The sequence below is a fragment of the Zonotrichia leucophrys genome, chromosome 19 (assembly GCF_028769735.1).
Source record: "Zonotrichia leucophrys gambelii isolate GWCS_2022_RI chromosome 19, RI_Zleu_2.0, whole genome shotgun sequence".
Taxonomy (NCBI): Eukaryota; Metazoa; Chordata; class Aves; order Passeriformes; family Passerellidae; genus Zonotrichia; species Zonotrichia leucophrys.
The window spans coordinates 5142691-5156531 of NC_088188.1; the positions used below are offsets into that span (position 1 = coordinate 5142691).

At 48.7% G+C, this 13841-nt stretch overlaps 1 protein-coding gene across 1 annotated transcript; it reads left to right on the forward strand.

Moving 5' to 3' along the window:
* Positions 1–5124: 5124 nt before the first annotated feature.
* On the forward strand, positions 5125–13730 carry PRKRIP1 (PRKR interacting protein 1). Its single transcript, XM_064729114.1, has 6 exons — positions 5125–5267; positions 6588–6666; positions 8087–8187; positions 8932–9017; positions 10683–10750; positions 12988–13730. The coding sequence occupies exons 1-6, from the start codon at positions 5148–5150 to the stop codon at positions 13104–13106; spliced, it is 573 nt and encodes a 190-aa protein (XP_064585184.1). The 5' UTR covers positions 5125–5147; the 3' UTR covers positions 13107–13730.
* The last annotated feature ends 111 nt before the right edge of the window (positions 13731–13841 follow it).

Here is a 13841-nt window from a genome sequence, read left to right on the forward strand (position 1 = left end):
GGGAAAAACAGAGGGAGGATGCTGTCATGTCTCATGTGTGCAGACCCTGTTGGTATCTCTGGGCAGCTGGGGCCAGGCTGGGGTGCACTGAGAAGAGAGGAGGGAGGGAGAGGAGAGTTCTCTGCTGAGCAGAGGGAGGAGGAAGGTGGGTCCAGGCTGCAGAGGACAGGGTTTCCTCTCCTTCCAGTCTGTTATTTACTTTGTCTGGTCAGTCAGTAGTGCAGGATAATGGGGAATGAGCAGCGCTGGGCTGTGAAAATGCCCCTCCCTCACTAAAGGCCTGTGCTAGCATCTCCCGTGGCCTGTCATTCCCCCTCCTCTGCCTCCATCTCTCCTGGGAGACTGTGCCTCATGCTCTGACGTTGTGTGTCTTCCTAGTGTGCTCTTTTCTGCTGAGAATCCCCTGGGAAAACTGGAGCATTGTCCCAGACTGTACTGTGACAGCTAAGCAGTGACAGACGCAGCTAACACATGGCTTTTGGGGGGGTGGAGGGAGCTGCTCAGCTCGGTAATCAGGCCATGCTTGTGTCGTGATCCATTCACAAAAACATTCCCTCCCCAAAAGTCACCAGAGCCTTTTCACGGCTCCCGGAGAGCTCATCCATCAGGAGCTGGGCAGCTGGGGAGGTGACACTGAGGGCTGTGCCTGGGGACAGCTGCTCCTCCTGCCTCACACAAAGCCATTCACACCTCAGCTTATTAGCAAATTGACTAATTACAGCATCGGTCTGGCTGGAAAACATCCCTTTCCTTTCACAGGGTGGCTGGAAGGGCAGGGGCAGGACAAAACAGCATCGAATGCAGAGATTTGATGGTGAAACAAGGGGAAAGCAGCCTCAGCAGAGTGTGGGCTGGATTCCGTGCCAGCAGTGCCCTCTGCCCAGGGCTGGAGAAGGACTGGGCTGCAGGGATGCTGCAATGGCTGCAGGGATGCTGCAATGGCTGCAGGGATGCTGCAATGGGCTGCAGGGATGCTGGAATGGGCTGCAGGGATGCTGCAATGGCTGCAGGGATGCTGCAATGGGCTGCAGGGATGCTGGAAGGGGCTGCAGGGATGCTGGACTGGGCTGCAGGGATGCTGCAATGGGCTGCAGGGATGCTGGAAGGGGCTGCAGGGATGCTGCAATGGCTGCAGGGATGCTGGAAGGGGCTGCAGGGATGCTGCAATGGGCTGCAGGGATGCTGCAATGGGCTGCAGGGATGCTGGACTGGGCTGCAGGGATGCTGGTGCTGAGCTGTGCCCTGGCACACACCAGGAACAGGACAAAAATGCAAAGGGATTTGAGCAGAGCAGCTGCCCACGTTTCATGTGGGTGTTGGAGCTCCACGGCTGCTCCTGCCTGACGTGCAGGTTCTGTCTCAGCAAAGGACTGCAGTGCTTCCAGAAGGATCCCTTTGCTAAGAGAACTCCTCAGAAACACAAATGAGCTTCTTGGATAAAGAGCAGGGAGATGAGTTTTGTTAGCACTGACCTATGAAAACACTGCCCTGTTCTAATGCAAATCCACTGACCCCAGTAAGCCCAGTCCTGCCCAGATTCCAGCCCAGCACTCTGATTTTGTGGGCTTTGTGTTTTGATGAAATACTTTCTATTTTTGTATCACCTAAGTAACTGTCTTGCCCCCCTCCCCAGATTTTTTAAAAGTAAATAATGCAGAATACATCAAGAGTCTGCACCAACACCCTGTAGTTTGAGAGTGAGATGTTCCCAGGTCTGTTGCCCCACAGTTTGCAGGGGCTCTGCCTGATGACAGGCAGGTGTCTGTTTGTTTCCTGGGGCTGTGAGCTGTGGTTGGAACAAGCCACGTTCTGGGCAAGTGAGTCCAGCTGCTCCCTGCAGTCCTCAGGCTGCCATTCTGCCTTCCTCCCATGGGGACTGGCACGGGAGGGCCAAGTGCTGGCAGCTCATCATTCACAGCCCTGCTGTGGGAAGATGGGTGTTTGCAGAAGTGGCTGTGAGGAAGAAACAGGGTGAAACGTTAGGGATTAGATGTGGTTAGGACTCAGCAGAGGAAACTCAATTGGTTTGCAGCAATTCTGCTTTGTAAAACAGAATGTGGTGACAGAGAGGGGACAGGGGACCTGCTGTGGCCTCTGGGGTCTCCCTGGCAGGGCTGAGTCCGGCCTGGCATGGATGGTTTCTGTCCTGGTGTGCTGAAGACGACCCAAGGCTGGGAGAGCCGCAGGCACAGGAGCTGGGGAGCTGGCAGACAGCGTGGAGGAAGCTGTTTGCATTGCTCCAGCCAGGGCTGAGACTGCAAGGATGCCTTCCAGGACCAGCGGCCAGCTGGGAACTCAGCCAGCACTAAATTCACACCATTCTTTTACAAATCAGGTTGGTAAGAAAAACACGAGACACAAACTAGTGTGATTTCCATAGCAACCTCAGCGGAGGTTGAAAAGTCTTTTGTAAACACAGGGCTGAACCTGAGGATCAGCTCCGATTTTCTCCACAGAAAGGGGAAGAGAATGGAGGCTTAATAAATTCAGGCCATACAAATGAACTATAAATCTCAGAAGGAGCCATTCCCAACCTCTCTGTTCCCCTTTCTGTCACCCTCTCCACATGCACAGCACGAAACTGTCTGAAACCCAGAGCCCAACTTCCCAGCTCTGGCTTATCTCCATAAACTGCACAAAGGCTTGTGCCCCTCTTCCATTGCAGCTGACCTTTACTGGCTCATTCTGTGACGCACACACAGCCCCAGCACATGCCATGCCATTTCTGTAGGGCCACAGCGACTTGGAATGAAATTTGGCTTGCAGTGGAGGCCTGTGCTGCAGCCAGCTCTGGCTCCTCTTCCCCACCATGGCTCCCTCCAGCTCCATCAGGCAAGTGTGGATTTGGGTGTAGCAGCCCTCAGCTCATCCAAGCGCTGTTCCTGCAAACCCCAGGTGTGAATATGGATGCAAATGTTAGGAAAATTAATCCATAAACATCAGAGGTTTATGTCTAAAAAGGGACAGAGGAGTCCTTTTACTTTATTTGAATAAAGGGAGAGGCCATGGGGCATTCCCCTGTGGTCTCAGATTTTTGGAGGATGCAGCCTCCTTTTTATCCCAATTTCCCAGCCACATTTCCCTTCTCTCTTTCCCCATTGGCTGAGGTACTTGAGAGGTTCAGATTTCCCAAAACACCTGATACCAAAGATTTCCCAAAGATTTCCCTCTAATGTATAACCCTCCCTTTTAATTTTTAATTCTTATGGAATTTAGGGCTTTTTCTTCCCCATTGTTTCTTTCATCTTTCAATGTCTAATTTCATTTATCAGCAAACCTAAAGTTTATTTGTAAAAGCAAACATCTTTTTGGAATGGAATCCTTCCCATTGTTCCTTTTATCTCCCAGAGCTAGTTTTATCTACCAGCAGACCCACAGCTGGTTTGTAAAGACAAATCCTCTATTCCTCTCACAAACAGCACAGCATCTCCCCCCCTGCTACCTGCCCACACGGTGCTGTGGGGAGCAGTGCTGCCGTTCATCACTGTCAGCACACAAAGACCACGGGCCACGCTGGTTAATGACCAAAGTGACACGAACAGATGGCGCAGGCAGCCTGCCACGGGGGCACCAGGAAGTGCTGTATCGCTTACACCCTCACGGGGAAGGGATTTGGCAGGGCTGAGGGCGCCAGTGGAAAACACACAGTGAATTTTCACCCTGGATGGAGTGCGGCAGATGCCGGAGCTGCCTCGCTAATGCGGCCTGCTGGGGACAGCCTGCAGCCCTGAGGAGGTGTGTGAGGGGACAGGGGACAGCAGAGCTCAGCACACACAGCTTGGGCAGGATGCACAGCCTCAGCTGGGACACAGGGAACAAGCTGTGTGTGAGTTTTTGGGTGTGTGAGGGAGGCTGGAGCCAGACCCTCCTCAGTGGTGCTGGGCCATGGCATGAGAGGATGGAGCACAGGCAGTTCCACCCAAAAATGAAACAGGGGAGTGTTGGAGTGAGCCCAAAGAAGACACACCAGATGATTGGCAGGGTGGAGCACCTATCCTACAAGGAAAGGCTGAGAGAACTGGGATTGTTCAGCCTGGAAAGGAGAAAGCTTCAGGGTGATCTAATTGTGGCCTTTCAGTACCCAAATGGACAGAAAGATGCAGAAGGACTTTGAACACAAATTTGTAGTGACAAATGGGGGACCTGCTTCAAACTGAAAGGGTGGGTTTAGATGAGATATTAGGACTAAATTCTTTGCTGTGAAGGTGGTGTCGCTCCGGCACAGATAGCCCAGAAAATCTTTCACTGCTGCATCCCTGGAAATATCCATGGCCAGGTAGGACAGAGCTCTGAGCAGCCTGGTCTAGTGGGTGGCATCCCTGCCCACATCAGGGGGTTGGAATAGGAAGGTCTTTAAGATCCCTCCTAACCCAAACCATCCTGTGATTCTATGAAGCAGAACTTCTTCACTGTGTGGGTGACCAAGCACTGGCACAGGCTGCGCAGACAGGGTGTGGGGTGTCCCCAAAAGCCCCCTGGACACAGATCTGAGTGCCACACGCAGGGGACCGCGCTGGACCAGGGGGGCAGACAGGGTGACCCCAATGGTCCTTTCCAACCTGAACCATCGTTATGTGACTCTGTGCCTTCAAAGAATCCCATTGAGGGTGGCAGAGCACTCGGACAAGCTGCTCAGGAAGGCGGTGGAGTGTCCCTGTCTGGAGACATTTCAAACCCACCTGGACACATTCTTGTGTCCCCTGCCTTGCCAGGGGCTTTGAGCTGGGTAATCTACAGAGGGCCCTTCCAACTATACAGCTTGGTGACTCTGCCTTCAGCCTCCGTCCAGGCTGCAGGGTATGGACATTAGGAGGGGGAATTTATTCACAGAAATGGTGATTAGATATTGGCACGGGCTTCCTAGTGAGGTGGTGAACTCATTGTCCCTGAAGGTGCTCAGAAACGACTTTTAGCACTCAGTGCTCTGATTGACAGGGTGGTGACAGGGCAGAAGTTGGGTTCTATGACCCCAGAGGTGTTTCCTCGGTGTCCCTGTCCCCTCACGGACCCAATTCCGTGGCTCCCTCACACGGGGGTCCCTCACAGAACACCACCCCTACCCGGCCCTCACCGCACCCGCCATGACGGGGCCGCCCGCGTCGCGCGCCGTGACGTCACGGGGGGCGGGGCGCGGCCAGGGCCGGAACATGGCGGCGCCCTCGGCCCCGCGGCCGCCCCGGCCCCGCAAGGAGCCGCAGCCGCTCGTCATCCCCAGGAGCGCGGCCGAGGAGCAGCGCCTCCGCCTCGAGCGCCTCATGAGGAACCCGGTGAGGGCACCCGCCGGGGCACGGCCCGGGGCGGCGGGAGAGGAAAGGGACGCCGAGATCCCCGCGGGGTCCGTGAGGGGAGAGAGACACCGAGACCCCCACCCCAACCACCCCCTGGGTCTGTGAGGGCAGAGGGACACCGAGCCCCCCACCCTCAGTGTCTGTGAGGTGAGAGGGACTCCGAGGTCCTCTCGGTGTCTGTGAGGGGTAGAGGGACACAGAGACCCTCACCCCAACCACCTCCTGGGTCTGTGAGGGCAGAGGGACACCGAACCCGCCGCCCTAGGTGTCTGTGAGGTGAGAGGGACACTGAGACCCTTTCGGTGTCTGTGAGAGGAGAAGGACGCCGGGACCCCCAGCTCTGGCTCTGTGAGAGAACAGGGACTCACACCCCCTTTCCCTTCCTGCGGGGTCCGTGAGCGGGAGTGGGACCAGCCTCCCCCCTCTCCTCTCCGTGTCCGTGAGGGAAGAGGAACCGCCACCTCCTCCCGGGGGTCTGTGAGGAGAGAGGGACCAGCCAACCCCCCCTTTTCTTTCCCGGTTCCATGACGGGATTGACACACGCCCCCTTGCTCCTTGCCGGGTCCCCAAGGGGAGCGGGACCGACCCCCCCACACTCTGTATTGCTGTGAAGGGAGAAAGACCCGTCTTTTGTGGGATGCTGTGAGGAGAAACATGCTTCTCTGGGAACACAGGGGCCCCTCGGTGCTCTGCCCGCTAGTCTTTCCTCTATCCACTGCTTTTAATGTGTGGGAGCATGACCCTGGTCCTCTAACTGGGTGATTTGATCCTTTCCTGAGGAGCTTTTTGCCAGGAGGAGGCTCTCACCCCCTGCTCTGTGTGTGCTGGAGCAGGCTGAGACTTCCCTGCAGCACGTTCTTCCTCTGACCTTGCACCATGTGTTCTCCCTCCCCTGCTCTCCCTGTCCTCTAGCTCTGGCATGGAAGGTGCTCAGACACCTTTCATCATTTCCCAGACTGCTGGTAGTGGCATTACACCAGTTCCTGTGAGTGCTTGGAGGTGCTGACATGGTTCCTTCTAGCTCCCGTGCTGAAAAGAGGCACAGACACTCCTAATCCTCCTGGGGTTTGTTGACCTGCAGGCCTGAATGTGAGGGACAGAGATGATCCCTTCTGATTCTCCTCTTCTGCCTGCTCCTGATCCCTGTGCATGAAGAAATTGCTGCAGCTGTGCTCCTTCTGAGATCTGTCAGTTGGTGGAAGAGGCTGTTGTCAGATGTATCCCGCCTTTCAACAAAGTGTTAAAATTGCAGACTTTGCTCCTGGAAGATACTGATGGCTGCTTGGTTTGTTCTTGCAGGAAAAGACTGTACCAATTCCTGAAAAACTGAATGAATGGGCACCTCGACCTCCCCCGGAGTTCGTTAGAGATGTCATGGGTAAAGATTCTATTCTTCAGATAACTCTGGTATCAGCCTTAAAATTAACTTAAAAAAAGGTTTAGCAGGGAAGGACAGAGGTGGTTTTCTGCTGCTCATTTTGCTGGAGAAAAGAGGTGTGAAATGTGCTTTGAGAGTTGATTTTTCAAGTTTTATTCGGTTCTCTGATTCCACTTTTTTGCTGGCTGTCAGAATGCAGAGAGAACAAAGCCCGTGGCACTGCAGCACGTGGGCTGCCTGCAGTGCAATAAGCTGCTGCTCTGGTGATGACAAGTAAATGATGATGAGTAAATCTGTCCTCTCCATGGATCTGAGAGTGCTCTGGAAGATTGGCAGTGTGAAGTCCTTCTTTGGACTGCTTTGAGCCTGAATCTCAGGCTGTGAGGAGCAGGCACATGCAGCAGGTGTGAATGTGTGTGCTCAGGTAGGGAGCTGGCAGCTGTGCCAGGACCTGACCCAAGTGCTCTGTGTACACTTTACTTCTGCCTGCAGGGATTAAATGGAGCTGCTGTGGTATAAACTGCCTGCATGTAGAAGTTCTGTCTTCCTTTGAGACCTCCATCCTTTCTAGAGGTTGACCTGTTCTTATTACAGAATAATTGATCTTGGACTCAAGTTTTTATATGCTTCTGAATAAAATCTGCTTATAGTAATTCTCCCATGGCTTTTTCAAATAGTTCTGCTGTGTGCTTGAGTGAATTGTCTTGTTTTTCTGGGAGTACCTGACATGCTGGGACTCTGTTGGTATCAAGAGCACCCCTGTTGCAGTCCCAGCTGCTGGGTTTTAATTGGGTGTTTTCTTTGAGGTTTGTATTCCTGTGCTTTCCCTTGAGAAAGGGCTCGGGAGATGGGGGAAGAGAGTGGAGCACGATGCTTAAAGCTCCTGCAAAGCTTCAGCATGCAAGCTGAGAGAGCTGTAGGAGTTTAATTTATGAAGAAACAGTTGAAAACTGTCAGTGGATGTGTCTTGCATGGGAAAGTACAAGATCACCTTTTACCACCTTTCTGTTGGCCTTTATTTTATGTTGAGAAGTGCTGAAAATTAGTGGGAAGCAGCATCAGCAGGGTATTGTAGCTCACCTCTGCCTGTAAGAGACTGTGGAGTGCATTTCATCTCCAGTTCTTTGCCTGCCTTGATGTGCAGGGTGGGCTCTCCAGGGGGGTAATTGTAGGACCTGCAGTGACCCATAAGTGTGTGGGTTTGCAGCTCACTCTGCTTTTGCTTGTGGGCTGAGTTTAAAATGGTGACACACTCCGTGTGCTGTTGGTAGATTTTCATCTGACAGTGCCCATTCCTGTGTCCCATCCCTCAGTGTCCAGCTGTGCTGTATTGCACTAGACACCATTTCTCACACAGCTGCAGTGATTTGTGAACATTTATTTACCTCCTTTCCTGCAGACTGAGCTCTCCTTGTTGCAGGTTCCAGTGCCGGGGCTGGCAGCGGGGAGTTCCACGTGTACCGGCACCTCCGTCGGCGAGAGTACCAGAGGCAAGATTTCATGGATGCCATGGCTGAGAAGGTCAGCACAGCCCTTTATAACTCCCCCCTCCCCTCAGCTATTTGTTGTTCTTTGCAAATCTGTGTTTTCTTTGAAAGTCATGTACAAATAATTCCCTTGTCAGAGGAGTCTGTAGGAGTGTGTGATCTGTGGTGTCTGTGTCAGTACTGAAACATTTGGTGCTTTGTGTCAGACGTGCTCCATCTCCTGTGTTCCCTGGGGTCCTGGCACGCTGTAAGGCCTCATGGGAATGTGTGTGTTCTCAGGCTGACTTGAAAATGCTTTAAAAGCTAGAAATCCTTAATAACACTGCCTTGCACAGATAGAAACAAAGTGAGTGCCTGTGCACAGAGTTCAGATGTTTCTTTTAAGTCCTGATTGAGTAGAATGCCCCCTGTTTTAGAAAACACTATTGATATACTCTCTCTTGGCCGAGATGAGTCCGTATGTTAATGTTTGTGTCTCCAATTATTCATTTGTTTTTACTGAAACGTTAATTAGGGCAGAAGCCCAGCCTCCCTCATCTGCTCTGGTGAGGATTCCTCCCTCAGAAGGTTCCAATGTTTGGCTCAGGTTGCAGGTTAAAAATGCTGTCTGTACAGGAGCCATCCCTAGGAACGTGGCTTTGTATAAAGAAGCCAGGCAAAATCTGGCAGAGCTCCCTTCTGTATTTTGCTAAAAGACTTCTCCCTAAAAGGACATGACTTTTAAAATAAGTATTTTAATTTAGATTGTGACCAAAGTATGACATGTGATCAATTACAGCAAAGACTAGATGAGGAATTCCAGAAGAAACTGGAGAGGAATAAGATGATTGCAGAAGAGCAAACAGCAAAACGCAGAAGGAAGCGGTAAGGGCAGATCTTTCCCAGGAGGCTTGACATGGAAACCCTCACTCCCTGTGCCTCATCTGTAGCTGCATGCTCTGGATAAACACTGTCATTCTGTGTCTGCATCTATCAGCTGGGAAGTCTGGCTGTGGAAATTAAATTTGTCAGTGTCAATGTTTGGTTTCCAAAGGTAGCTGTAAACCTGACAGGCTTTGCTGGGGTGGTTTCTTTTCCGTGCCATTGCTTGCAGGATAACTTTGGACTGGTTGAGCTGCTTTTGCTGACACTGTGGTCTTGACTGCAACATGCCTTGCTGCATATTTGTTTAAACAGTGTCAGGAAAGGTTTGTGTCTATATCTGACTTGAGTTTGTGTCTGAATAATTTGGTACCAAGCATTTTCAGTGCAAAACTGGGTGCTGCTTCATGGGTAGGCTGCTTCTGCCTACCCCTTTGAAATGTCTGGCAGGCCAAGTCTAATAAGTTAGGTGGAAATACTAAAAAAATATTAAATTCACATTTCCCTTAAATTTTAGACAAAATGAAACACTTACAAGATTGATGCTCTCAAGAAATAGACTGACCTTTGTAGTGCAGTGACACAAGAATTGAAATCCCACTCTCTGTGTCCAGGTTAGGTTTCAGAAAAAGCAGGGAATCGTGCCTCTGCTCTTTGCCAGGGTCTGACTCTGAGCAGCCTCTCCCTTGCTGTTTTGCATGCTGTGGCTGAGTTGCTGTGGAAAGGCCTGTGCAAAGTGGCTCACTGCCATGTTAACACTAAAGTGCACAACACAAACACTGTTGCCATCTTAGTTTAATTTAATGTGGTCCAACAGATGGCCAGCAAGTCAGATCTGGCCTGCTGCCTCTTCCCTGGCTGAGAGGGAGAACAACTGTTCCAACAGCAGATGCTGCCTAAACACCAACACCTCCATGTCCCCCTGCCATGCTCTAATGGTGTGACTTTGCCCTGCAGGAGCCCCTCTAATTTCCCTCAGCACCCTTCTCTGTCCTCACCCAACAGGTTCAGTTCCTGGCTCTCTGTTTAAAGAGAATTCAGTTATGTTGCTGAGAGAGGAGCATGTGAATGTCAGGATGCTCTGCCTGTATCTGACATTAAGTTCCCAGGTTGCCTTTTCTGGGCAAAGAGAGCTGGGTTGTATGAATTGAAATTCCTTCTTACCCCCAGTGCTACTGCTAGGGCCTGACATCCTGAGAAAGCACAGCCAAAGAGGAAGGTCAGAGCATACTGCACTATTTTGATTTTCTTCAATTGAAGTATGTATTACTGGTGTTTTTTTCCCCCAGTGTTCAGTTTCTGCAGTCTGGGTTTTAACACCATTTTCTTTTTGTGTTTATTAGCCTAGGTAGATAAAATGTGGGGGCAGTTTCATTCTTGTTCCATCTGTGTTCTTGGAGATTCTTGTGTATCATAGTTCTGGTTGCAGTGGAGTCATGAAAGGCTTTAAAAAATCCATTAATCTGAAAACAACATAGAAAAGTTTCTCTTGATCACATGCTAAATTTGCTCTTGCTGAATTTTCAATTGAGGCCAAATTTAAATTGAACTTCTCTTCTGAAATCAGCTTTTCCAGGATGTCTGTAATATGTCCTTTATCAGTGCATGAGTGTGCAGAAGCTTTACAACATTGGATTTGCCAGAGAGTCTTTTCTCTTTGCTTTATAGCCAGAAGTTAAAAGAGAAGAAACTGCAAGCTAAGAAAAATAAACTTGAACAAAAGAAGCAGGAAAAAGGTCAGTGAAATTTAGTTTACTTTTCTCAGGACTTGGTTCTGTTCCCTCACTGAAGCTTAGAAGGTTTTGTTCCACCCCCCATCCCAAGCATTCTCAATACATGGATTAAAGCCTGAGCCTTAAGCTTGTTATTTTAGCTGATGTTTCAAAATCCTCTTTGAAAGCCATCTATGTTGAGATTTAATCTTACAAATAACTTGGCTGTTTGTGAATATTTTCCATTTATTAGGGGGAATTTTGGACAGCAAACTCTGGAATCTGAGTTTGTGGATATTTTGCCCCAGCTATTCTGATGAACTGCAGATTCAGAGCCTCACCTGAGGTTCAGAAAGGCAGGATTGTTCAAGGCTGTGCTTTTTTAAAGTATATTTTGAATGTGTATGGGAAAACAGGTGGAAAAAACGCAGAACTTGGGCAGCAAAGTTATAATTTTGTGTGTAAGAAATTGAGCCACCTTAGTACTATCTGTTCCACAGGACTATTTTATTTCATAGAAATAAAGGTGAAAAACCTAACTGCTTCTGTTCTTCTGCAACATTAATGTTCAGCAATGTCAGTGTAACTGCTCAAACTTTTGCATACTTGTTGCTACTTTTCAGTGAGTATATTTTGGCTTACTCTTTTAAACAGTTGTCCCTTGTGAATTAGCACACAAATGGTTAATGTTAAAGTTACAGCAGTTTCTGGTAATTCTGCTGGAACAGTGGCTTGCCTGACAGTTCTACCTTATTTGTGCTTTGCTTTTCAGAATTGGATCTGTTTCAGCTGAACCACTGCCAGCCTCTCATGTAAACATGGGAGGACAAATTGTTAGGTTAATTTTACTTGTGACAGCAAGTGAATGTAGCCGAGTGAATTTTTTGGGTGTTTTGTTTTGGTCTTGTTATTTTATTTTATTTTTTTAAGCTACTCGTTTATGAATTGTAACTGGGAGGAGAATTTAAGTATGAGTCAACATTTGTTCATTTTGAGTGAACAAACAGAATACCCATCCCTTAGGGAGTGGCTGGGAGAGAGGAGAGCTGGATCAGGGACTGGCACTGAGGTGTGGGATTGCCCTGTACCCGTTGTGGGCCAGGAGTGGTTTTGTTTGGCACAAGTTCCTGAAAGAGAGAATCCAAACTCCCTGGTCTTTGTAATAGTTCTTAACTATTTAGAGTCTGTGTAAAAGAGTTCTATATGTAAAATAATAATATCAAGGGGGAGAGGAGTTCTCTCTTAGCCCTTTTTAGTCAACTGAGAACAGCTTTTTTTAGTTTTGTGTGCCCTGGGTTGTGATCTGAGAGTTTTTCCAAATTGATTAAAATGTATTTGTTGGATATAGCAGGCAAACATTTGTCTTCCTTTTTGAATGAGTAAATTAAACCTCTGACTTGCCATGTTTCATCTTTGTTATAGTAAAAACATAAAGAATAAGGGTTGGCACTGAATGAGGTCAGCTGTTGATGAGCAAACTCCCAGTAAACGCTCAAAGTTCAGCACTTCACCACGCGGTGGCATCAGACCACTGATCCTAAATCCTGCATGAACTGGTCAGGACACAGAGTGTGACTGGGCTTCAGGAGCAGGAGAGAGCAGGAAAATGGCCTTTATGCCATTCCTCATTTTTGTTATCGGCTATTTAATTTCTAGTAGATGTGTCCTGTTTTTTTAGCAGACTTCACAAGTGTTCTGTGACCCTTATTAACCTTAGGCATATCTTCATGAGTTCCTGTACTGACAGTATAGCAAACAGTCTGTAAAAGTTTATGGCACCTCGTGGAGTTCCTGTGAACTTGGATAGGTTGTAGGAATACACTGTGGCTTCCCAGTGCTGTGTGGGATCCTTCAAAGTTCATCCCAGCCTGAAGAGGTGAGATTGGGAATGAAATAATCATCACCTCTGTGTTTGACTGCCTCTGTTAGAAAGAAATAATGTTCCAGAGGAGGTGGAGCTGTTTAATGGTGGACTTGGTACTGGAGATAAGGGAATTCCCCAAGGGAGAATTTGATATTCTGAGCTCCTCATCACTTGGTAGAATTAATAGAACCTGATTTGTGTTCCCTGAGTATCTGGGACTGCTTAGTTGTGAGATGCTTAACAAGGGAGACACAGGGGAATATGTTACCCTGTGTGCTAATTAGCCTGACCTAATCCACATTTGCTGAGCACCTGAGAGTGTTTTGCTGTGAAATGCTTGACAAGGAAGCCAGGTGGGAGCAGCTCATCCATCCATTCATCCTGTTTGTGTTTGTAGAACCTGGGCAATCCCAAGAGCAAGGCAGCAGCGAGGATGACGAAGAAGAGGATAGCAAGGAGGAGGAAGAGAAGGAAGATGATGCTGAAGAGCCAAGTTTTGTGATGGGAAGAGGATGAGGCCTTCCAGGGACAGCTGGAAACACTGTTCATTGCTTTTTATTCAGGAGCATGAAAATCTTTCATCTCAGCCAAGCAGAACCCATTGGCGTACGTTACATCTGCTTAGCGGGGCATGGCCTTCACGTCACAGGCCTGAGAGAAAATGATAGAGAAATGCCAAATAAGAGATTTTTTCTTAATTGCTTGTATAACTGCTGTGCAGTCTGCTCTAAGTTTGCTCTAAAGAGTCAGCCATAAGTCTCTATGACCCTAGAGTTCTTTCTGAAATGGCCCAGAGTGTTTTTTCTGTCTGAAAGCTAAAACATAACTATTACCATTTAAGGGAAATATTACTGTGAAGGCTACGTATTCTACTTATCTTGAAGCTGGTAGCAGTGGGATACATGAATCTAGGGGAAGAGTTTAACCTGAAGTAGAAAAGTGGTCTGTAGCCAGACTCTCCTGCACTGTGAGTGTTCTGCATTTGGGGTTTTGTATGGGGTCATCTCTAACCCAAAGAAATCAGTTTATGTTGCTAGACAAGTTCTATAGATTTTTAATCTGGATCCCTTTTTTAATGCTAAAACTTTCCCTATTGCTTTTCTTCCATGTTTTCTAAATTAATAAAAGGGATGTGTTGGATTGTTCTGTCTTCTATTTTTCTTTTTGGAAGAGGATTTCAGTAAAATAAAAGAGATGCTGCAGTGCTGCAGGAAGGGACAAAGAGATCAAGTGATGTGGCACACATGAAAA

Coding starts and splice junctions, on each gene's coding strand:
- PRKRIP1 (XM_064729114.1), top strand. CDS start 5,148: ATGGCGGCGCCCTCGGCCCCGCGGCCGCCCCGGCCCCGCAAGGAGCCG. Junction 9,018..10,682: donor GCAAAACGCAGAAGGAAGCG/GTAAGGGCAGAT, acceptor TTTGCTTTATAG/CCAGAAGTTAAAAGAGAAGA. Junction 10,751..12,987: donor ACAAAAGAAGCAGGAAAAAG/GTCAGTGAAATT, acceptor TTGTGTTTGTAG/AACCTGGGCAATCCCAAGAG.